Source organism: Leptodactylus fuscus, chromosome 3 (assembly GCF_031893055.1).
Source record: "Leptodactylus fuscus isolate aLepFus1 chromosome 3, aLepFus1.hap2, whole genome shotgun sequence".
Classification (NCBI taxonomy): domain Eukaryota; kingdom Metazoa; phylum Chordata; class Amphibia; order Anura; family Leptodactylidae; genus Leptodactylus; species Leptodactylus fuscus.
Window position 1 is genome coordinate 228,530,822 of NC_134267.1, and position 25,717 is coordinate 228,556,538.

Consider the following 25,717-nt stretch of genomic DNA (forward strand, 5'->3'; position numbering starts at 1 on the left):
CAAAGGGCTCCACCACAGCTAGGAGCTACCATGTAACTAGACGGTTCAATAGGCTTTCAGGGTCCCTAACGGCAGTGCCCTGGTAGGCCAAGATATCCAATCCTGGACACCTTATCTGGCAACCTGCCTACACTGGAACCTAGCCCTGAACTCCTACCTTACAGGAATGTTATTCAAAGTGTGAGCACCCGGCAGGCGTCAACTCACACTATAAAAATGCAAGTCCCCGCCCACGGGGCGGTGGCGATAACTTCACCGCACATGCTCAGTATGGGCAAAATGGGACAGCCTCCGAGCGGTTTCAAAAGGTCTGAGCATGCTCAGTAGGGGAAGAATGGGAGTTAGCCTCTGATTGCCTCCAGAAAGCCTGGGCATGCTCAGTAGGGAGAAAGTTGGACTTGGACTCCACACACCTCACTGTCTGATGCCAAGGGCGAGAGTTGGATTGACCCGCAGATGGCGCTGTGCGCCGGAAGGAAAACCTGTGGGACCCCATCCTAACACACAGAACCCCCACACACCAACAAATACCACTACACAGACACTCACACAGTAAGCCAGAGAGAAAACATCAGAGGGTGGAGCAGAACCTCAGGGAACCCCCCCAAACATACAGTTCATACATATAGTGATCAATCCTTGCCAGCCCTGACCACCCCCCTAACAGCATATAGTCGCCACTGCCACCACTAAAGCCCCCACTTCCTGAGATTTCCATTGGTCTGCTCTGAACAGACTTTTTGGATGTTGTGGCTGCGCATTGGCTTGAATTGTTACCATTACCTTCTGCAAAACAATCATCATCCGCAAACATCTTCCCTTCAAGGCCATGGGATTCTTGCACTCCTTCATAATTTCAACCTCAAGATTTCCCTTAAGTGTTCCTACTAGCAGGACTACACCCTCTATTACTACTATCTGCATCACCAACAGTAATTTTCACTTTCACCTATGCCTCCTCTACTTACAAAAAAAATGCTGACTGTTCTCATCCAACTCATCAAAAAGAGGGGGAAGGAGTCAGACTAGGAGAAATATCTCTCAACTAGTATTAAATCACTACTAGGGATCTTTGTCAGTGGAGATGGAGAAGACATGGTCCAGAAAGGCCCTGCGGTCAGTCTCAGTTGTGATATCCTCCTGAGACTAAGATTAATAAGCTAAGTAATCAACAATTTAGTGCCTATGTTTCCACCAATTAGCGTTTCCTCCTTGCCTTGCTTTATTCTGTACCCTATCTTGTTTGTTTTCCCTAGTCATTTTACTGTACTGCTTATATAATAGCGATTGGTAAGAATTCTATATAAGAAAAAAATATCTTTGTACCATATTAGCTAGTGGAAATAAAATATTACAAATTGAGAGCCTTCAGTAGTTGATACCTTTTTTAATTGATTGCAAGCTTTCAAGACTACTTAGGCCTCTTCATCTAGCAGAGCAGAGCTTCTTAACCGCAGTGTGAAAGAGCTGATAGCTTGGAACTGATATCCACAACCATGTCAGAGTCAGATTTCCACCATGATAATTCAACACGCACTTTACACCAACAAAAAGTGGCAGTCCACCCACAGATACTATACAGTACACAAGTGCTTTCCTTTTAGTTCCGTCTTTATGGCTCATTCGCTGTATTCCGAGTCATGCAGACTCATCCTGGTTCCAGGATTAGTGTATATGGTAGAGACACTGTAGATGTCACCAGCTAATATGGCAATAACAGTGGAAGTCAAGGCTCAGAGACATAAATAAGGTCACAAAAACAAAATAAATAAATCTTTAATTTTGTAATTAGAAACTAACAAAACTAAAATATAATATCAGACCAATTGGTTTAAGATCACTTGCAAGTAATGGTCTAAAGCAATGGCCTCCAGGCTTGGCTCTCCATCTTGGGTAGAACAATGACAAGGACCATTAGACTGAATTTACAACAAAAATGGCTCCATAAGAACATCTCTTCATTGGCTCATCTACTGAGTTCCTGTAGTCTTGTTCTTAGGTGCGAGGAATGGCATGAATCAAATGTGGCATAGGCGGTGTTGTGAACCCAACTGCTGGGGTTAGGTCCAGCTCAGCGCCTGGCACAGCCTGGAATGTAAAGTTCTGCAGCAAACTTGTAAAGAAGAGGAAGAGCTCCACCTTGGCCAAGTTTTCTCCAGCACAACTTCTCTTACCTGGAGAAAAGAGAAAAAAAACTGCAGAAATGGAGGAGGAAGAACAACATCGACATAGACGACGATGACAACAACAACAACCTTGAAACAAGCTTAACTCACTGCAAATTGTTTCATGATATTTCCTCACAAAGCGACATGCTATACGTGTCTATGTGCTGCCATCCAGTAATTGTGCAGTCTTTTTCAGCCTTTGAAGGGTTTAGCTAGCCTAAGAGAATCCTATCCTACTCCTACTATTACAAATGTGAAAGTTTGCGTGTTTGGATGTTTGTTCCTCAGTCATGCAAAAACAGCTGAAGGGATTTGAATAAAATTTGGCCCATAGATAGATTGTAACCTCCATTAAAATATAGGCTACTTTTTATCCCGATAAATGATATGGCTTCACGACTGTTATGAATTTATTTTCACATGTTTTGTTGCCAAAACCAGTATAGAAAGCTTCTTTGAGCTGTTTGTCGCCATTCACCCTCCATCTTAGTCCATATTTCTACCTTGGTTTAGTGGAAATTTTTTGCCATTATAATTATATAAAATTACCTGCTGAAAATGGCAAGAAGGCTTCACTCTTCTTGAAATTTCCCTCGGAGTCAAGGAAATGCTGTGGGTAAAACTCATCTGGTTTCTCAAAGTAGGCTTCATCTCGGAGTACGGAGGTCAATAGGGGTACGACATAGGTGCCCTGAAAAATAACTCCATCAAGATTGTGACCCCCTACATGAATACAAATTACACTAAAATCTCCACTGGTATACAGACATGAAATGGAAAAATTATTTTACAGAATTATTGAAAAAGTTATTTTATTCCCTTATTCATGTTTACAGGACACACCCTGAATACTCTATATGTGCCAACCTCTGGATTCTTCATCAGTGGAGGGCCCCACCTGTCCACTGAAGTCTCTCTCTAGTCACTTTATAAACTTCAATGAAGAAGGCTCCATATAAGCCTGAAATGGTGAACAGGGGTCAGAGGTTCCCCATTATCTAGCCAGAGTTTTCCATATTTGACTTACTTTTGGTATGAAATAACCTCTGAATGTGACATCCTGGGCGGTGGCATGGGGGAGGTTAGTCGGGACTATGTTGGCAAATCTTTGGACCTCATGAATGACGGCGTCTGTGTAGGGCATTTTCATCCGATGCTCTGATCGAGGTTCCGATGATCCGATAACTTTTTCAATTTCATTATGAACATTTTCTATCATCAGGATGAAAAAGAAACCAATTTGTTTTGGTGTCAACAGTAGAATTTTATTATCACTGATTTCAACATCAAACTATATATTTTACTGATTCAACAATAGATCATTTTGGGTTTGAGAACGCAAAAGTTTCTAAAATTTAGGGTTACACTATTATGGTGGAGCCATGTTTTTTTGGAGTTGCCGGACCATCGGCTATTGATGCACTTTATTAGAAAAATGTAACAGGCATGCTCTATGACATGTAGGTGACAAGGAGGAGGATCGGAGCTGTCTACATCACCTATTGCCAATGGTAGATCCTGTGTTATCTGCCTTCAACTTTATAATAGAGATCTTACCTTTCATTATAATCCAAGGACGAACCTTGTAACTTTTACATAAAACAATTTTATATTTCTTGGAAGATATAACAAAGGGGTCACATGGCAAAACTGGACTGGGGGCTCGCCCCACCAAAATATGAAATGCTTGACTTGCAATCACTATTGTTCTCTTACCCTCCATTATCCACAATCATTGATAAGTGAGAATGGCTTCTCTTTGTAAAAAAACAACCAATCAGTTCTGGAATAAAAGGTTCAGATTTTCTTAAAGAAAATGTAACTACTTTTAAGTAATTTGTAGTTCCTTACTTTGTATTTCTGGATATTTCATCATTAGAAGAAGACCCCATCGTAACGTGGTTGAGGTTGTCTCCATTCCTGCAGCGAACAAGTTGCTGATGAGCATTGTTAAATTTTGATCATGGAAATAGGACGCAAATTCAGATTTTTCCTGAAATAATTGCCACAAAAATGTCAATGGTTAACAAAATTAGTTCTAGGTTTCCTACTAAAAGTACTACAAAATCCTTCAATCTGTAGAATGGCAGTCTTGTCTTAATCCAGTCTATAACTTCATATTGTCAATTTACAGATACTCCCTAGATCAGACATGTAACTTGTAAAGACTTCGCAAACTCTGGACTCTAGATTTTAAGAACACGTTGATCCAGAGTTTTTATACTGACTGCCAGATTGGAGTCAGGAAGGAATTTTTCCCTGAAATGGGGCAATTGGCATAAGCCTCATGGTTTTTTTTGCCTTCCTCTGGATCAACACTGTAGAGTTATAGGTTGGACTTGATGGACTTATGTCTTCATCCAATTTCATCTACTATGTAACTGTGTAAGCTTTTGACTGAGGCCTCCACCCAACCGCAACATAGTACAAATGCCCACTTTACTAACCCCCCCCCCCCCCCCCGCATGGTATATTGACCTATATTAGCTCTCATACAGTACCTTTACTGGCCTCTATGCAGTATTCTGTACCCTTTACAAACTTCTATAACGTAAGGGCCCCCTTTATAAGCAGCTATACACTAAGTGCCCCCATACTGGTCCAAACTTGGTAAGTGTCCTTAACCCTGCTGTTCTGTTCGGTTCTACTGTACACATATAAAATGTTCCGGTCATTTTTGACGGAACAGAACAGCAGGGTTAAAATGTACCCTAAATAGTAAGTGCCCCTCATACTGATTCCCACACAGTACGTGCCCCCAAAAGTGCCCCACACAATATACTGGTCTGGCACCACCTCTGGAGGCAAAATAGAGGAGTTTTGGGGCAGGAGCAGGATTGGTAAGTGAATATTGGCCATTATCTACTGGAGTAAACTAGCCAATAAAAAAGAGGGGGTCAATGGGGATGCTGATATAGTCCTATGGTGGTAATTATGACCCTGTACCTAAATGTTGACCATTACAGACTCTGCTGTATTTAATGTTAAGATCATGAGTCATATGCCACACATCACCAAAAGCAAAAAATACTTATAAAACAATGGAAAAACCTCAATGTAATGGACCCTGATTGGTTTGTGATGGATGGTAAAATTAATATAAAACCCAAAAAATTCTGCTGTGTTCTGCAGATGACCTACCATATTTTATTTTCAATGTGAACCATAACTCCAAACATATCACCCAACTTATCGTTACCTTTGTTACTATGTTAGCACCCTCTCACTACTTAGAATTTCCCATGTACCATACCTCTTGCTGCTTGATGAAAAATGCGTCAATGAGAGTCCTCTGATCATTTACGTCTAGATGTTCCTTGAACTTTGTGAAGGTCTCTCTAATAAATTTTTGGGTCTCTGCAGCATTTTTATTCACTTTTTTGTGACCTCCTGGTAACCAGCGAACGAGAGAGTGGAAGGTATTATATAACTGCAGAAGATAAAAAGAATGAATCAGCTATTTCCTACGATCAATCTTCTTGTTAATGATTTTTATTATGTTTTGTTTTTCGTAGACAGTGATAAATAAAATGGGCATTGGCAAATAACAGGTGCCGTAGGAACTATGGGGACACACAGAGTGACCATGCATATGGTACGAAATCCAAATTACCTACAGTCCTATGAAAAAGTTTGGCCACTCCTATTAATCATAATAATTTTTAGTTCTAAATATTTTGGTGTTTGCAGCAGCCATTTCAGTTTGATATATCTAATAACTGATGGACACATTAATATTTCAGGATTGAAATGAGGTTTATTGTACTAACAGAAAATGTGCAATATGCATTAAACCAAAATTTGACCAGTGCAAAAGTATGGGCACCTCAACAGAAAAGTGACATTAATATTTAGTAGCTCCTCCTTTTGCAAAGATAACAGTCTCTAGTCGCTTCCTGTAGCTTTTAATCAGTTCCTGGATCCTGGATGAAGGGATTTTGGACCATTCCTCTTTACAAAACAATTCAAGTTCAGTTACGTTTAATGGTCGACGAGCATGGACAGCCCGCTCTCAAATGATCTGAAATCAAAGATTGTTCAACATAGTTGCTCAGGGGAAGGATACAAAAACTTGTCTCAGAGATTTAACCTGTCAGATTCCACTGTGAGGAACATAGTAAGTAGAGATGAGCGAACAGTGTTCTATCGAACTCATGTTCGATCGGATATTAGGCTGTTCGGCATGTTCGAATCGAATCGAACACCGCGTGATAAAGTGCGCCATTACTCGATTCCCCTCCCACCTTCCCTGGCGCCTTTTTTGCTCCAATAACAGCGCAGGGTAGGTGGGACAGGAACTACGACACCGGTGACGTTGAGAAAAGTAGGCAAAACCCATTGGCTGCCGAAAACATGTGACCTCTAATTTAAAAGAACAGCGCCGCCCAGGTTCGCGTCATTCTGAGCTTGCAATTCACCGAGGACGGAGGTTTCCGTCCAGCTAGCTAGGGCTTAGATTCTGGGTAGGCAGGGACAGGCTAGGATAGGAAGGAGAAGACAACCAACAGCTCTTATAAGAGCTAAATTCCAGGGAGAAGCTTGTCAGTGTAACGTGGCACTGACGGGCTCAATCGCCGCAACCCAGCTTTCCCAGGATCCTGAATGGAATACACTGTCAGTGTATTCCCGTATACCCGATATATACCCCCGATACCCGTTCCAACGGTGTGCCCCCCCACCTTCACCCCAGAAATACCCTGCAAGTCCCCTAGCAATAGAATTGGGGCTATATACACCCACTATTTTTGCTACTGCCATATAGTGCCATTGTCTGACTGGGAATTCAAAGAATATATTGGGCTTACATATAACTTCAATTCCAGGGAGAAGCTTGTCAGTGTAACGTGGCACTGACGGGCTCAATCGCCGCAACCCAGCTTTCCCAGGATCCTGAATGGAACACACTGACAGTGTATTCCCGTATACCCCATATATACACCCCAAATCACCGTTCCAACGGTGTGCCCCCCCACCTTCACCTCAGAAATACCCTGCAAGTCCCCTAGCAATAGAATTGGGGCTATATACACCCACAATTTTTGCTACTGGTATATAGTGCCATTGTCTGACTGGTAATTCAAAGAATATATTGGGGTTACGTGCACCCACAATTTTTACTACTGGTATACAGTGCCAGTTTCTGACTGGGAATTCAAAGAATATATTGGGGTTACAAATACCCTCATTTCTTGCTACTGCCATATAGTGCCAGTTTCTGACTGGTAATTCAAAGAATATATTGGGGTTACGTGCACCCACAATTTTTACTACTGGTATACAGTGCCATTGTCTGACTGGGAATTCAAAGAATATATTGGGGTTATAAATACCCTCATTTCTTGCTACTGGTATATAGTGCCATTGTCTGACTGGGAATTCAAAGAATATATTGGGGTTACGTGCACCCACAATTTTTACTACTGGTATACAGTGCCAGTTTCTGACTGGGAATTCAAAGAATATATTGGGGTTACAAATACCCTCATTTCTTGCTACTGCCATATAGTGCCAGTTTCTGACTGGTAATTCAAAGAATATATTGGGGTTACGTGCACCCACAATTTTTACTACTGGTATACAGTGCCATTGTCTGACTGGGAATTCAAAGAATATATTGGGGTTATAAATACCCTCATTTCTTGCTACTGCCATATAGTGCCAGTTTCTGACTGGTAATTCAAAGAATATATTGGGGTTACGTGCACCCACAATTTTTACTACTGGTATACAGTGCCATTGTCTGACTGGGAATTCAAAGAATATATTGGGGTTATAAATACCCTCATTTCTTGCTACTGGTATATAGTGCCATTGTCTGACTGGGAATTCAAAGAATATATTGGGGTTACGTGCACCCACAATTTTTACTACTGGTATACAGTGCCATTGTCTGACTGGGAATTCAAAGAATATATTGGGGTTACGTGCACCCACAATTTTTACTACTGGTATATAGTGCCATTGTCTGACTGGGAATTCAAAGAATATATTGGGGTTACGTGCACCCACAATTTTTGCTACTGGTATATAGTGCCAATTTCTAACTGGGAATTCAAAATGCGCAAGGCTCCCGGAAAGGGACGTGGACGAGGCCGTGGGCGAGGTCGGGGGAATGGTTCTGGGGAGCAAGGTAGCAGTGAAGCGTCCCGTGCCTACTCCTGTGGGGCAGCAAGCATTGCGCCACTCCACAGTGCCAGGGTTGCTTGCCACATTAACTAAACTGCAGGGTACAAACCTTAGTAGGCCCGAGAACCAGGAACAGGTCTTGCAATGGCTGTCAGAGAACGCTTACAGCACATTGTCCAGCAGCCAGTCAGACTCTGCCTCCTCTCCTCCTATTACCCAACAGTCTTGTCCTCCTTCCTCCCAAAATTCCCAAGCTTCACAGAACAATAACCCCAACTGTCCCTGCTCCCCAGAGCTGTTCTCCGCTCCTTTCATTGTCCCTCAACCTGCCTCTCCACGTCACGATTCCACGAACCTAACAGAGGAGCATCTGTGTCCAGATGCTCAAACACTAGAGTCTCCTCCATCTCCGTTCGATTTGGTGGTGGATGACCAGCAACCCACCCTCATCGACGATGATGTGACGCAGTTGCCGTCAGGGCATCCAGTTGACCGGTGCATTGTGCGGGAGGAGGAGATGAGACAGGAGTTGGAAGAGGAAGTGGTGGATGATGAGGACACTGACCCGACCTGGACAGGGGGGATGTCAAGCGGGGAAAGTAGTGTGGATGTTGAGGCAAGTGCAGCACCAAAACGGGTAGCTAGAGGCAGAGGCAGAGGTCAGCAGCTTAGGCGAAGCCAGGCCACACCCGGAATCTCCCAAGATGTTCCAGTTCGTACCCAGCCCCGAAAAACTCCCACCTCGAGGGCACGTTTCTCGAAGGTGTGGAGTTTTTTCAAGGAATGCGCCGAGGACAGATATAGTGTTGTCTGCACAATTTGCCTCTCGAAATTGATTAGGGGCTCTGAGAAGAGCAACCTGTCCACCACTTCAATACGCCGTCATTTGGAATCCAAGCACTGGAATCAGTGGCAGGCAGCAACGGCAGGACAAAGGCCGCCTGCCGTTCACGCCACTGCCACTGCCTCTGCCACTGCCTCTGCCTCTGCCACTGCCACTGCTGACTGTGCTGGCGATGCACTCCAGAGGACGAGCCAGGACACCACTTCATCTGCCTCCGCCACTTTGTTGACTTCTCCCTCATCCTCCCTGTTCCTGTCTTATCTCCTTCTCCTGCACCATCAAAGGCACCATCAGGCGCTTCTTTACAACAACCCACCATCTCTCAGACATTGGAGCGGCGGCAGAAATACACTGCTAACCACCCACACGCGCAAGCCTTGAACGCCAACATCGCTAAACTGCTGGCCCAGGAGATGTTGGCGTTCCGGCTTGTTGAAACTCCCGCCTTCCTGGACCTGATGGCAACTGCGGCACCTCGCTATGCCGTCCCTAGCCGTCACTACTTCTCCCGGTGTGCCGTCCCCGCCTTGCACCAGCACGTGTCACTCAACATCAGGCGGGCCCTTAGTTCCGCGCTTTGCACAAAGGTCCACTTGACCACCGACGCGTGGACAAGTGCATGCGGACAGGGACGCTACATTTCACTGACGGCACACTGGGTGAATGTAGTTGAGGCTGGGACTGCTTCCCAAACTGGCCCGGTGTACCTCGTCTCCCCGCCTAACATTCCTGGCAGGGACACGAGAAGAACACCCCCCTCCTCCTCCTCCTCTACCGCCTCCTCCTCCGCCACCGCCTCCTCCTCCGCCACCGCCTCCTCCTCCGCTGTTAGATTGACCCCAGCTACGAGTTGGAAACGTTGCAGCACTGGCGTTGGTAGACGTCAGCAGGCTGTGCTGAAGCTGATCAGCTTGGGGGACAGACAGCACACTGCCTCCGAGGTGAGGGATGCCCTCCTCGATGAGACGGCAATATGGTTTGAGCCGCTGCACCTGGGCCCAGGCATGGTCGTTTGTGATAACGGCCGGAACCTGGTAGCAGCTCTGGAGCTTGCCGGACTCCAACATGTTCCATGCCTGGCCCACGTCTTCAACCTAGTGGTGCAACGTTTCCTAAAGAGCTACCCCAATGTTCCAGAGCTACTGGTGAAAGTGCGGCGCATGTGCGCCCACTTTCGCAAGTCGACAGTAGCCGCTGCTAGCTTAAAATCTCTCCAGCAACGCCTGCATGTGCCACAACACCGGCTTTTGTGCGACGTCCCCACACGCTGGAACTCAACGTTTCAGATGTTGAATAGAGTGGTTGAGCAGCAGAGACCTTTGATGGAATACCAGCTACAAAACCCTAGGGTGCCACAAAGTCAGCTGCCTCAGTTTCACATCCATGAGTGGCCATGGATGAGAGACCTTTGTGACATCCTACGGGTCTTTGAGGAGTCCACAAGGAGGGTGAGCTCTGAGGATGCGATGGTGAGCCTTACAATCCCGCTCTTGTGTGTTCTGAGAGAATCCCTGATTGACATCAGGGATAACTCAGATCACACAGAGGAGTTAGGGATAGCATCCGATCCGTCACAGCTGGAGAGTAGGTCCACACATCTGTCCGCTTCACTGCGTTTAATGGAGGAGGAGGAGGAGGAGGAGGAAGAAGAGTTGTCCGATGATGTGATGGTGATACAGGAGGCTTCCGGGCAACTTCGAATTGTCCCATTGTTGCAGCGCGGATGGGTAGACATGGAGGATGAGGAGGAAATGGAGATTGAACTTTCCGGTGGGGCCAGAGGAGTCATGCCAACTAACACTGTGGCAGACATGGCTGAGTTCATGTTGGGGTGCTTTACAACCGACAAGCGTATTGTCAAAATCATGGAGGACAACCAGTACTGGATCTTTGCTATCCTTGACCCCCGGTATAAAAACAACATCTCGTCTTTTATTCCGGTAGAGGGGAGGGCCAATCGCATCAATGCTTGCCACAAGCAATTGGTGCAGAATATGATGGAGATGTTTCCAGCATGTGACGTTGGCGGCAGGGAGGGCAGTTCCTCCAGTAGGCGACCAAGTTCTCACCGGTCCACACAAACGAGGGGCACACTGTCTAAGGTCTGGGACACCTTGATGGCACCCCCTCGCCAAGGTGCCGCCACGGAGGGTCCTAGTGTCACCAGGCGTGAGAAGTATAGGCGCATGTTGCGGGAATACCTTTCCGACCACAGCCCTGTCCTCTCCGACCCCTCTGCGCCCTACACGTATTGGGTGTCGAAGTTGGACCTGTGGCTTGAACTTGCCCTATATGCCTTGGAGGTGCTGTCCTGTCCTGCCGCCAGCGTCCTATCTGAGAGGGTGTTCAGTGCAGCCGGTGGCATCATCACTGACAAGCGCACCCGTCTGTCAGCTGAGAGTGCCGACCGGCTCACTTTGATAAAAATGAACCACCACTGGATAGAGCCTTCATTTTTGTGCCCACCTGTGTAAAGCACCCCAACATGAAACTCCATGTCTGTACTCAACCTCTCCAATTCCTCCGCATCCTCATACTCATCCACCATAAGCGTTGCACAATTCTGCTAACACTAGGCTCCCTCCATCCTGATTTCCCCCAACTCTGCTGGTTAGAGGCTCCCTCCACCATGAATTGGTCCAAACTGGGGTTTTTAGAGGCTCCCTCCACCATGAATTGGTCCAAACTGCGGTTTTTAGAGGCTCCCTCCACCATGAATTTGCCCAAACTGGGGTTTTTAGAGGCTCCCTCCACCATGAATTTGCCCAAACTGGGCTGGTTAGAGGCTCCCTCCACCATGAATTGGTCCAAACTGGGGTTTTTAGAGGCTCCCTCCACCATGAATTGGTCCAAACTGGGCTGTTTAGAGGCTCCCTCCATCATGAATTGGTCCAAACTGGGGTTTTTAGAGGCTCCCTCCATCATGAATTGGTCCAAACTGGGGTTTTTAGAGGCTCCCTCCACCATGAATTGGTCCAAACTGGGCTGGTTAGAGGCTCCCTCCACCATGAATTGGTCCAAACTGGGGTTTTTAGAGGCTCCCTCCACCATGAATTGGTCCAAACTGGGGTTTTTAGAGGCTCCCTCCACCATGAATTTGCCCAAACTGGGCTGTTTAGAGGCTCCCTCCATCATGAATTGGTCCAAACTGGGGTTTTTAGAGGCTCCCTCCACCATGAATTGGTCCAAACTGGGGTTTTTAGAGGCTCCCTCCACCATGAATTTGCCCAAACTGGGCTGGTTAGAGGCTCCCTCCAGCATGAATTGGTCCAAACTGGGGTTTTTAGAGGCTCCCTCCACCATGAATTGGTCCAAACTGGGGTTTTTAGAGGCTCCCTCCACCATGAATTTGCCCAAACTGGGCTGTTTGGAGGCTCCCTCCATCATGAATTGGTCCAAACTGGGGTTTTTAGAGGCTCCCTCCACCATGAATTGGTCCAAACTGGGGTTTTTAGAGGCTCCCTCCACCATGAATTTGCCCAAACTGGGCTGGTTAGAGGCTCCCTCCAGCATGAATTGGTCCAAACTGGGGTTTTTAGAGGCTCCCTCCACCATGCATTTGCCCAAACTGGGCTGGTTAGAGGCTCCCTCCACCATGAATTGGTCCAAACTGGGGTTTTTAGAGGCTCCCTCCACCATGAATTGGTCCAAACTGGGGTTTTTAGAGGCTCCCTCCACCATGAATTGGTCCAAACGGGGGTTTTTAGAGGCTCCCTCCACCATGAATTGGTCCAAACTGGGGTTTTTAGAGGCTCCCTCCACCATGAATTGGTCCAAACTGGGGGTTTTAGAGGCTCCCTCCACCATGAATTGGTCCAAATGGAGGTTTTTAGAGGCTCCCTCCACCATGAATTGGTCCAAACTGGGGGGTTTTAGAGGCTCCCTCCACCATGAATTGGTCCAAACTGGGGTTTTTAGAGGCTCCCTCCACCATGAATTTGCCCAAACTGGGCTGGTTAGAGGCTCCCTCCACCATGAATTTGCCCAAACTGGGCTGGTTAGAGGCTCCCTCCACCATGAATTGGTCCAAACTGGGGTTTTTAGAGGCTCCCTCCACCATGAATTGGTCCAAACTGGGGTTTTTAGAGGCTCCCTCCACCATGAATTGGTCCAAACTGGGGTTTTTAGAGGCTCCCTCCACCATGAATTGGTCCAAACTGGGGTTTTTAGAGGCTCCCTCCACCATGAATTTGCCCCAACTCTGCTGGTTAGAGGCTCAATCCACCCTGATTTTCAAAACAAATGTTGGTGCCAACCTCAACTTACTACAAGGGCCAAATTCACTGCTGGTGACAAGCTCTCCTCACTGCAACTGCCAAATACACATGTTTCAAGGTGTTTTCCTACTGTCAGAGAGGTGGTATTGAGTGTGTAAAGTGTGTAGTTGTTAGGCTGTGATGTTGGGGTAATAGAGGGTCTTTGGTGTGTTAGTTGCCCCCAGACATGCTTCCCCTGCTGTCCCAGTGTCATTCCAGAGGTGTTGGCATCATTTCCTGGGGTGTCATAGTGGACTTGGTGACCCTCCAGACACGGATTTGGGTTTCCCCCTTAACGAGTATATGTTCCCCATAGACTATAATGGGGTTCGAAACCCGTTCGAACACACGAACAGTGAGCGGCTGTTCGATTTGAATTTCGAACCTCGAACATTTTAGTGTTCGCTCATCTCTACCTATTAGTTGTCCTGCCATTGACAACCACCCACCATTGCCATTGTTTTCAGTAGTGTCGTGAACAAGAAACCTGGACTACTATGGACTGGGATTGTATGAATTTGAGACAAATCCAGAATCTGGGATCTGATGGTGAGTGGCTGAGGGTCTATTCAGAAGGAGGAAAATGGCGCTGGAATTCTGGCGCAAATCCGCACAGAATCAGCGCCAGAATTTGTACGGTAAAAAATCCTCACTACTAGAATCCTCACTACTTTCCTTAGTGTGAATGGACCCTTTGGAGCTTTGAGGTCTTGTGGTGAGCACTCAATCCAATCTTTTCTGTGGAGTGACACAGTGTTCCAACTACTAGTGTCATGATCTGTTGGCTGTTTAAATCGTAAACTATATTTTTGAACTATTTCATATATTTGAAACATTGCGTATGAAACAATCCCTGTATTCTGGAAAATAAAAACAAAAACAGAAAAAAAAATGTCCGAGAACAGCATGGTCAGTCTCTTTACTGTGTATAAGTATATCATAGGGTAATGTAAAATAACTTACCGTCACCATTGGGGATCCCGCCAGTCTTATGTTTTCATTTATTAAACTCAATAACCTTAAAATCACGGGATCATCATAGTCAAAGCGATGGCCGAGTAATATGGAGACGATGATATTGGCTACGGCTGCGTTCATTATCATGGTGTTCTCAAAAGGTTTTCCTGGCAATTTTATGGAAAGTATAAAAGATATATACAGGGTTAATAAATCGTCAAACACTCTTTCCATAATCATTGCCTTTATAGGTCTGAAGGAGGTTGTTTAGTTTTTAAAACCCAAGTTCCAAGTTTCCTCCGAGGGTTCCCACATATCGTCGGGGACAACATGTGAATGTGTACAGCTCATTTAATGGCTAGATACTGATTTTTGCTACAAATGTCTCCACCCTTACCTGGGCATGGATTTAGTTAAGGACTTCAATGTTTCATTAAGCTAACGAAACATATTAGGAAAAACTCAGGTTGGCAGGCTGCAGTTCACAACACGAATGAATTAAATGGCCACATATTTGCAGTAACCCAGTGGAGGAAGGTAGGGAGGTTGGGTGTCATTATTGGTCACTATTAGCATCATGGTGCCAGTGGTTATGTGCTGGTGTTACATAGTGCAGAATGGTCAGTGATGAATGCCACTTACCACTTGCTCCCAGGGCTCCACTAATTAAAATAAGCATCTCCATCAGTACTTATGGAAAAGCCTATTGTGCTCCTAAAATAAGGATGGTGCCTGTGGTTATGTGCTGGTGCTACAATCAGCAGGATATATTTAAAAAAAAAAAAAAAAAAAAAAAAAACTAAATAATAAATATCCTGCGGAGCCCACTGGACTCTGAACCGTAGTGCACCCTGCTGTGAACAAGGCGCGACAGATAACTTCACTGCCGGACTACACCACCAACTGAGTGCTCCCTGTTACTTCACAGAGAAGCTGCTTCTTGCAGTACAGAGCAGCCGCTAATGAATCATAAAGTCTTGCAGTTACTGCACTGCAAGACTAACACAAACTTGACCATGTGCTCCTAGTAGCTTACTGGGCTGCACCCACCACAGCCACCTGCTGAGGAGCACCACAGGTAGCAACCTGCTTACTGTGTACTCCCAGTTACATTACTGGGCGCACCCTCTTCAGCTGACAGCCTGTGTGAAATATGTTCTAAACTAAATAGCTTCAATTTCAGAAGGAAGACCCACTTCTACAAACATATAAGATACAACATATAACAGTGGGCCACACACAGGGGCACAGCACATTTGGTATTTGAGGCTAGAGCACCAGACGGCCTAAACCTGCCTACTTAAATGGAGGGAAGGCGGGCCTGATCATCCAGCCCATGTGCCCAAGTCATGTGCTGATAGGTTGACACCACTGTCAGTCAGCAGACCGACCACGCCCATTGGCTGCAAGGGGATTAACATTACCATGCATGCTGGACTGAGCAGTTACAGTGGAACAGGCTGTGACTGTGATACCTTACGCACAGTCCTAACAGTGGGCATCCATCCTGGTCAATGGGAACCTGCATGCAGTACCGCATGTGATACATATCAGTGTTTTGTAGCTGTGGGACTGCAGGAAATGACCCCTAGGTTTCCGCAGGTTGAGAACCTCCATCCTACACTAAATGGTTATGATCATTTATTATGATTCATCTTGTAAAAAAGGAGAAAACCACATCACTAACCTCCATAGGATTGAAACTTCTTCACTAAGGAGTCACATTCTTCACTTATCCTATTTTCTATGGTTTTCCTCCCCATCCCCAGATCTCTTAATGTTGATAATGTAAATCTTCTCATCACTTTCCAGTTCTCTCCATGAGAAAAAAGAATACCTGAAAAGAAACCTGTTGACAAAGTAAATACATAAAATTTATAACACTGGATCATTTACCAGGCAAAAATGACCTAAAAACTATCCAAACTTTGGGTGACATCACACATCATCTGTTCTATACAGAACACCTATAGATGTAAATGGACACGGTGTAATACCAAATTACCTTTGTGGTGGCGCTGCAGGAAAAGTGAGAACTTACTGCTAAGTTTTTTTTAGATTACACATGATTGATGGGGGACCCAGCAAAGGGTCCATGTGTTAGGATTGTGCAGCAGGTGCAACCATGGTATCGGGGTCACAGCCTCTTCCGCTTTGGCTGTTCAGTCCAGAATGCACGGTGTTAATACCTTTGTAGTCGGTCTGCTGACTGACACTTGTGTCAGCCTATCGGCATCTGACTTTAGCACCCGGGCTGGATGATCGGTCCCACCTTCTATTTAAGGAGGCAGATTTGTGCCGTCGGGTGCTCTAGCCTCAAATTCAACATGGTGCATGTCTGTGCAAGACATTAGTTGGCAGCTGCCTGGTTAGGCAGGTAGGGAGAATTTCCCCTTTATAGGGTTGGGATATGAAATTCTGTATAGATTTAAGGAATACACGTGAAACTGTGATCTTGGTGGCATATGAAAGCTGAAACCCCCATCCTTCATATGTCACCAGAAGCACTGTTCTATGTTGTAGGTTTTACTATAAGTATTGATACCAAAAATTTTAAAGTTACCAAATTAATTATATAATTATATAATAACCAAGTTAATTTTAAAATACCAAAAAAATAAAGTTGTTTGAAAGTTTAGGCAAGCTTTAACCTTATTGTCAGAGCACAAATCTAGCAAATAGGGAATATTTCTCTATAGTAATGATAAAACTTCTCATTGGAAATAATTCAGAGATGATCGTACCTTGCGTCAATGATGTGGCACTTCAACAAGTGTTCTGTGATACGAGGCCATGCATTCTCATGTTGCAGGAGACACAAACAAAAGATAATTTTGTGTTAAGTTTTTTTGTAACCTATATAGAACAAATTTTTTTGATGATAAACAACCAATAAACACATGTGATTAGATTACCAAGTTGGGTTTATGTGGAAACTACAGATGTGTCCTTTATTGATTGGAAATGTCCAGATATGTGTGTCATGAGAAGACTAGGAGAAATAAGCAAATCAATCAAATGTGTTCTGAATTTTCCCAAAATTTCATCTTTATATAAAATTTGAAACTTTTGTGATTTGTGCTGCTCAAGTAATACTAGATTTGGTCTGGGAACTTACTTCTGGTCATTGACCTAGATTTGAAATTAAAGAAATTTTCCATGGAGTGAAAAATAATGGGGTTATCCAGTTTTTATTTATAGATGGCCTATCCTTAGATCTACAGGGATCCACCACTCTGAACCCCTGTAGGTCATCTATACTGAGACAGAGTGGCTTCTAGTAATGTTTACCGTAGGTACTGCAGTGCTGCCCCATAGAAATGGTGAGAGAGCGTTGCATCTTAGTGTGAGCCATGTTGCCCAGTGCAGATGATCTGCGGTAGTCTCATGTAGGCCAACAATAGTAAAATAAGTAATCCCTTTAACTGACTTCTTCTGGTAACTATTTGAAGCTAGGCCTGGGGATTACCAGCTGGTTTTTGACCCTGAGTCGTGTAATTGGAACCAGCACCACAAACCCTGGGTCACTTAAACTCTTAGCTCCTCTCTGGTTTGCAGGTGAGCTGTTAGGACCAAGCCCCGTAGCACCTTTGCAAACGAAAGAGGAGGGAGGAGCCAGTGGGACTCAAAGGACGTTGTAGGGTCTAACCACATGATCCTGGAATGGTAAATGGAAACTCTAGGTCCGGCTTCAAAAACGAATAGAGTTAAATGACCAAAAATAAAAAAAATTACCATATCCTTTTGATAAGTCATGGAATATGGGGACGTAAGGTCGTTCAGAAAAGTCTTCTGCATAGTTGACAAGAGCGTCCTTCACGGTGTCATATCCACACAGCAAAACCATCTTCTGGCTTCCCACATGTACACTGTATACTGGACCATATTTTTTAGAGAGCTGTGAATGGAGAATACATATATAATACGCAGGTCAAATCTATCTGTACAAACAAGTCCCAAAACAATTGGACAAATATTTTTGGAAGAATTTGCCATACAGGCCCATTGGCAGATTGATAATTTTTGAGCAACTTGTACAGAAATCTGTAGTTCAAAACATTAAACTGAAGAGTTAGTATTTATGTTTATAGCCTATTAGTACATACTCATATCAGGGTCATACAATACCTCTAAGAAAGTCTTGTAAGGCCTCTTCATGTCCATAATGTGCATATTTCCAATGATTGGTAAGGGTTTGGGTCCAGGTGGGAAGTTTTTGGGAAGATCGCCTTTTGACTCATTGAAAAACTTTATTAAAAACAGGCAAAATAAAATAAGCAGAAGAACCGTGATGGGGTCTATAGAGAACATGGTTCCCGTCAGTCCTGAAATGGAAAAATTGGAAATTTTAGGGAAGTAATAAATAACGCCTTCACTCTAGAGATGAGCGAGTAGTGTTCGATCGAGTAAGTGTTCGATCGAATACTACGGTATTCGAAATACTCGTACTCGATCGAACACTACTAGCTGTTCGAAGTTTAAGGTTCGATGCAGAACCAGCGTTGATTGGCAGAATGCTATATGTTCTGCCAATCAACGCTGGTTCTTCTCTTACCTTTAGAAGTCTTCTCCGTGCAGCGTCCCCGCGGCGTCTTCTGGCTGGAATTCACTCTGCCTAGGCATCCGGCCCTAGGTATCCGGCGGGCATGCCCTCGCATGCGCAGTCGGCTCTGCTCAGGCGTCAGGCCGGGCAGAGACGACCGCGCATGCGCAGTCGGCTCTGCCTAGGCCCCGATGCCTAGGCAGAGTGAATTCCAGCCGGAAGACGCCGCGGGGGCACTGCGCTGGGAGAAGACTTCAAGGAGAATCCAGCCCGACCGTCACTCGTGAATTTTGCGTACTCCTGAAACGAGCATTTCCCCCCCATAGACTATAATGGGGTTTGAAATCCGTTCAAACAGTCGAACAGTGTGCGGCTGTTCGAATCGGATTTCGAACCTCAGACATTTTAGTGTTCGCTCATCTGTACTTCACTCATCTCTATTGCTACCCTCACTGACAAAATAAAAAATTAACAGGGTTCTCCAGGATTAGAATCACACGGCTTGTTTTCTTCCAAATCAAGGCTACAAATGTTTAAGAAGGGGGGAGCCAAATGGCCTTTATTACAGATAATGAACTGTGGTACAGATGCAGCAGAGGTTATCTTGACTTTTAACATATAAACAACATTGGCCCAGAGTATTAACGCAGCCCTGTTTGTAGCTTTTGGTATTTATGTATTTTCTCAACTCCAGCAGGTAACGGCCTATTAAAAAAAATCAGGGGCAATGTCCCAGGCCCTGTGACCCTGTGGTTTAGCCATTTGATGGCATGCACGCAGTCTCAGGGGAGATTACCTAACCGCCATTATTTTCTTAGAAAGCTGACCATGCTTAATACCACCATGAGGACCTTTCCTTGTAAATGTCTATGTTGCCAAAGGCACACGCTACCCTCAACACACGGAGCAACAATAATGGGCAGAGACAATACCTGGATTTCATGTCCCACTGGGTAAATATTTTGAGATCCGCAGCCACAGTCTAGAAACAAAGCAGGGCCAGGTGCTTTCTAGTACTGACATCATGTTGATCATGGCCATTATCCTATCCTGGCACCTCTGTCAAAGCCTCTGGGGCCACGATCCAGTGCCATGACTGCTGGGAGAACTTCTGGTGCTCCGAGGTGGATAATTAGATAATCAATAAAATTGGGATAATTCAAAAATGGATGAGAGTATTAACAAATTAAAGGTATGTCTGGAATAGCTTTTTTATAGGCTATGCTTAGTGATGAGATGAAAATGAGTTTTCCCAGTGATAGAATCCCTTTAATAAATTTGTCACCTTCAAAGACTGTCTATTCCAGAAAAGTGAGTACCAGTCTTTGTTTTTTTTTACAGGACTCTGCTTAATAGACTCCGGTGTCTGAAGAGACCTCAAAGTATAATAATTAGAGATGAGCGAGTAGGTATTCGATGGAATACTACGGTATTTGAAATACTCGTACTTGATCGATTACCACTCGCTATTCGAATGGAAAAATTTGATGCAGAACCAGCATTGATTGGCCGAATGCTATACAGTCGGCCAATCAATGCTGGTTGTTCTCCTACCTTTAGAAGTCTTCATAGCCAGAAGACGCCACGGGGACGCTGCACGGAGAAGACTTCTCGGAGAATCCAGCCCGACCCTCACTCGTGGACTTGGTAAGTTCAATTTGATCGAATGTTCCCTACCCCTGAAACGAGCATTTTCCCCCCATAGACTATTATTATTATTGTTTATTTATATAGCACCATTAATTCCATGGTGCTTTACATTTGGGGGTTACATACAATACACAAAATATACAGGTACATATCATACTAACAGTGATCGGCTGGCACAGTGGGGTAGAGGGCCCTGCCCGCGAGGGCTTACAATCTATGAGGGAAGGGGGTAGAGACAGAAGGAGAGGGGGAGACTGTACAGATGGGTTCGATATTCGATTTGAGTAGTTGAATATTGAGGGGCTACTCGAAACAAATATCGAATATTTAACTACTCACTCATCTCTAATAATAATGATTTGCGGGGGCAAACCCAAAAATTTCAGGGTCATCTGAATCTTAAATTTTTGGAAAATTTGCATCCAAGCTGGGTTATTATGAACTAATTCGCCACTCTCCAATCATGTATAGTGAGATTGAGTTATCCAGACGTAGTAATAGAACTGAGCTCGACACAAACATTGAGGGCAATGGGAAGCAGCATATTAACTGAGATATTATATCATAGCTCACACAATGCAGACCTGAATACTTAAATAATAAATGCAGCTCTGCTATATGTTCGTAGAAGCTCACGTTATAGATACATTACCTATCTATCTATCTATCTATCTATCTATCTATCTATCTATCTATCTATAGATCTATCTATCTATCAATGCTCACTTACCTGAGTCTCTCTATAGCAATGGCTCTTTGCTTCTCTCCGTAGGTGTAGCCGCAGCTGCTGTCAGCACATTATCTCTGCTCTGTACCCTGGAGGTATGCAGCTCCTCCCATAGTCTGATATTTCTAATATGTAACAACACTCTATATAAGCCCATCCTTCTCTGTACCCTGGAGGTATGCAGCGCCTCCCAAGGTCTTATATTTCTAACATACAATAACAGTCTATACAAATCCATCCTGCTCTGTAATACAAAGGTGATTCCAAAGTCTTTTTTGGTTTGCACAGGGTAGTGGTTGAGAAAACATTCACAAATTTTAAGGGCAAAGTGCATTTTACTTGAAAAGAAAAAAACAAAACAGAAAACTATCCTTAAAAGTAGTGAAAATGTTTTATAGATTGAAGAGAGATTTTTGCTACCACTAGGAGGAGCTCTCTGCATTTATTTCTTTTCTATAGTTTTAATAGGCATTAAAGGGGAAGTGCAGGAGTAGAAATATGGCTGCTATTTTCTTCTTAGAAAATGACCACATGTCCATTGGTGACGTGGCAATGTTACAGCACAGTCCCTTTAAAATGAATGAGACTGAGCTGCAGGCTGACCATGTGACCAATGGACATGGTGTCACTCATTGAGAAACCGAGACATGTTTTCTAATCCTCTTAAGTAAACAATAGAACAGAGACCATTTTTACCTAATTCTTTCTTATGTAACTGACGCCTCTGTGCCTTTACTCAAAGGTATAACATGACTCAGTCAACACGCAAAGGATAGAGGAAAATTTAGTCTCAAACACTTCTACTTTGACTCCACCCATTCCCATCCATTTCTCTTTGTGCCTCCACATAGTATAATGCCCCCAACAATGGACCCCACAGTCACCTTAACATATGCCCCCACATTATAATATTTCACTCCAACTGCCCCACAGTATAAAGTCCTTCTCCCAAAGCAGTTTAGTCTCTACTCCAGTTACCCCAGTTTGTTTCCCCTCCAGTTGCCCCCACTTTAATGTCCCCCTTCAGTTGTCCCAGTTTCTTCCATATATCCGGACAGTTTCATGTTCCCTTCAATTGCCCCCAGTTTAGTGTCCCCTCCATCTGCCTGTAGTTTAATGCCCCCCTACATCTGCCCCCAGTTTAATGTCCCCCTCCATCTGCCTCTAGTTTAATGTCCCCTTCCATCTGCCCCAGTTTAATGTCCCCTCCATCTTCCCCCAGTTTAATGTCCCCCTCCATCTGTCTCTAGTTTAATGTCCCCCTCCATCTGCCCCCAGTTTAATGTCCCCTTCCATCTGCCCCAGTTTAATGTCCCCCTCCATCTTCCCCCAGTTTAATGTCCCCCTCCATCTTTCCCGTTGAATGTTTCCCCACCAGCTGCCCCCACAGTTTACAGTCCCCCTCCATCTTCCCCCAGTTTAATGTCCCCCTCCATCTTTCCCGTTGAATGTTTCCCCACCAGCTGCCCCCACAGTTTACAGTCCCCCTCCATCTGCCTCTAGTTTAATGTCCCCCTCCATCTGCCCCCAGTTTAATGTCCCCCTCCATCTGCCCCCAGTTTAATGTCCCCCTCCATCTGCCCCCAGTTTAATGTCCCCCTCCATCTGCCCCAGGTTAATGTCCCCCTCCATCTGCCCCATTTAATGTTTCCCCACCAGCTGCCCCACAGTTTACAATCCCCCTCCAGCTGTCCCCACAATATTATGTCTCTATCTTGGAACCAACCAAACTTAAAAAAAAAAATATATATATATATATATATATATATATATATATATATATATATATATATATATATGGATATTCAGCACTCCTCACTCCCCTACTGCTCTGCCTGAAGTTTCTGTGCTTGGAGACTTCAGATAGCTGTAGGTGTGATGTTAGCGACATCACTACATCATATCTAAAACTTCCAGAGCACACAGGGGCAGAATGGTGGAGCAGGAAGCAGATGGACCCTGCTTCACCATTGTATTCAACTCATCGGTATCCTCTGTGGGACATTATTCTGTGTGGAGGGGATGGAGCCTGACTGATACATGTAATGTAAGCCTTTGTCCTATTGCACAGGATCCAAAAAACACTCCTATTCCAGCTACTTACCCTTAGCTATGGTTAAAAATGGGGGAACAGAAAATTGAACACCCTAGAATCCCCAAACCAGCAAAAACTCAGTCAAAAATGCAAAAATACTTTAAAAAAAGAAGGGCATACACTCACCGGCAGTCACAGCCATGACACCACTGGAAGTGCAGCCTTCAATGGATGGAAGGAATGAATAAGAACTAGAGAGCCCTCACGATTGTGAAAAGACTGACTACTCATCTACACTGATTTCTAAGACTTTCCTCCGGAAGGCTCTTACACAATTGCTGAATCCACTGATGTTGGAACCTGCAGGTATAAAAGCAGAAGTTCAGCACTCGTAGAATAGATGGTTTGGAAACATCCTGCTCTGATCTCACCACTTTTGCAGAAGCCTTAGATACGTAGGATTCCCAGCAAAGAGCAAATTTACCTATACTTAGAGGTCTCACCATATTTCACACACCACAACAATAGTTTATTTTTGACAGTACATTGCAGGGGCAGCATCCCAGAGGACACACTAATGTTTTGCAGCTTCCCCTATTTAGGGGCAATCCACTATTGTGGGGTGAGTTCCCCCACCTTTTGCTTAGGCTGGCCATTCATTGGCTGGAGGAAGGAGAGGAGACTTAGGGTAAGTTCACACAGGGTTTTTTGGACCGAAACCTGAGGCGGAGGCAGTGCATCAGAATCCAGTCGCGCACTCTGCTCCAGATTAGGCCCAAATGAGTGGGCCTAGTTGGAAGGGAGTGTCTTCAGGTGGAAAGAACGAGCATGGCACTTCTTTTTCCGGGAGCTAGGGTTGAGCCGATCTTGAGATTTCAGGATTGTTTTTAAAATCCGATTTTCGATAATTTTCCAGCCGATCCCTATCGCAATCGTGAAATTTGCTCGATCGCTGATCGGGAGCCGATCTTTCCTGATCCTGATCTCTCAACCTTAATGTTAGCTTTTCCCACAATGATTGGCCAGTAGCCAAGCATTGTGGGAACTAACGTGCAATCTCGATCCTGCCGAAAAGGATCGGGATCGGAACTCCGATCACGATCGTGAAATTTACTCGATCACCGATCGGAATCCGATCTTTTCCGATCCAGATTGCTCAACCCTTATTGGAGCCATCTTTTTGGTCAGGATTTCGAGGCAAAAAACACCATGTGAACTTACCTTAAGTCTCCAGAGAGACTCTGTGGTGTTTTCTGAGCAGAGCAGAGCACTACGGAAAGTGATTCAGCCCACTAATTTGAAAAAATCTCTTTTTGCTAAAGTTTTTTTTATTGGCTCACTCTATACACAGTCTCACAGTCTGCTAATCTGTTGTAGTTATAGTCTATTATTCACTGACCAGCTCACCTTTTTAGTGCTTTGATATTTTTTTGGCAAACAAATTGAGGGGTGGAGGAAACCTTAACCTTGCTAATGTGGGTGGCAACAGCAACACAACTTCCAGTCTGGGGTCTATATGTCCCCCCTCCTCTTCTGCTGTAACACATAATTTACCATTCTGTCTTCCGGTACTTTCAACCATGTCTTCTTCTGTATCTGCACTGATACAGATCCCTTTTTCTAGTAGTCATGTGGAGACAGCTGCTGGGAAAAATATTACTCATAACCCAAGACTTCCTCTTTTTGTTGAGTTGAATAAGAACCATCAGTCATTTTTGGATGTAGAGTAGATAGCGGTGGAAGACGTAAGTGTTTATGTAGGTAGTAGGTAGTGGCAGAGGATGTGCTACTGGTAGTCAGGTTGGTAGGGACACTAGGGGGAAATCTGTTATGATTTGTCAGGGTATAGAAGAATCTCATTGCCATGGTGAGTTACAAAGAGTGGGGAAGAAGATGAAATTACTGAATCCAATGATGATTCTATTGCAGATAAAATTTGGCAACTATATAAGGGTGACATTAGAGAAAGAGGTGGTGGAAGCTGATATGGTACGTATTCCATCCAATGTGCAGTCCCAATAGACAAAGACTTGCCTGAGATAGGTTTAAGGTACACTTGGAATTCCTCTTTATTTCCCACTGTGTGGACATGTTCTCAACCAAATTGGAGGTAAGTTAAAGTTGGACTAGGAATGAATGAATGTCCAACATGTTATTGACATGTTTTGATCATATGGTCTGTGAAGTTACCCTTGATCACTAATGCTGTCACAGATGTCATAACTAGAGATGAGCAAGTAGTATTTGATCGAGTAGGTATCCGATCGAATACTACAGTATTCAAAATACTCGTACTCGAACGAGTACCACTCGCTATTCGAATGGAAAAATTAGTTGCAGAACCAGCGTTGATTGGCTGAATGCTATACAGTCGGCCAATCAACGCTGGTTCTTCTCCTACCTTTAGAAGT

General features: G+C 44.5%; 1 protein-coding gene across 1 annotated transcript; it reads right to left on the reverse strand.

The window, feature by feature from the left end:
* Nucleotides 1-1,859: 1,859 nt before the first annotated feature.
* Nucleotides 1,860-18,662, reverse strand: LOC142198312 (cytochrome P450 2K1-like). The gene is made up of 9 exons (XM_075269284.1): nucleotides 18,480-18,662; nucleotides 18,087-18,249; nucleotides 16,039-16,188; nucleotides 14,358-14,518; nucleotides 5,422-5,598; nucleotides 4,020-4,161; nucleotides 3,196-3,380; nucleotides 2,718-2,859; nucleotides 1,860-2,174 (listed from the first exon to the last, which is right to left on the reverse strand). Exons 1-9 carry the CDS (start codon nucleotides 18,660-18,662, stop codon nucleotides 1,996-1,998), a joined length of 1,482 nt encoding a protein of 493 aa, XP_075125385.1. The 3' UTR covers nucleotides 1,860-1,995.
* Between the last annotated feature and the right edge of the window lie 7,055 nt (nucleotides 18,663-25,717).

Excerpts from the sequence above, each read along its gene's own strand:
- LOC142198312 (XM_075269284.1), bottom strand. The coding sequence starts at position 18,662 with ATGTTCTCTATAGACCCCATCACGGTTCTTCTGCTTATTTTATTTTGC. Across the intron at positions 5,599-14,357 it reads CGGGATCCCCAATGGTGACG|TTATATAATACCTTCCACTC; the intron begins GTAAGTTATTTT and ends TATCTTCTGCAG. Across the intron at positions 2,860-3,195 it reads GAGGTTATTTCATACCAAAA|GGCACCTATGTCGTACCCCT; the intron begins GTAAGTCAAATA and ends GTTATTTTTCAG.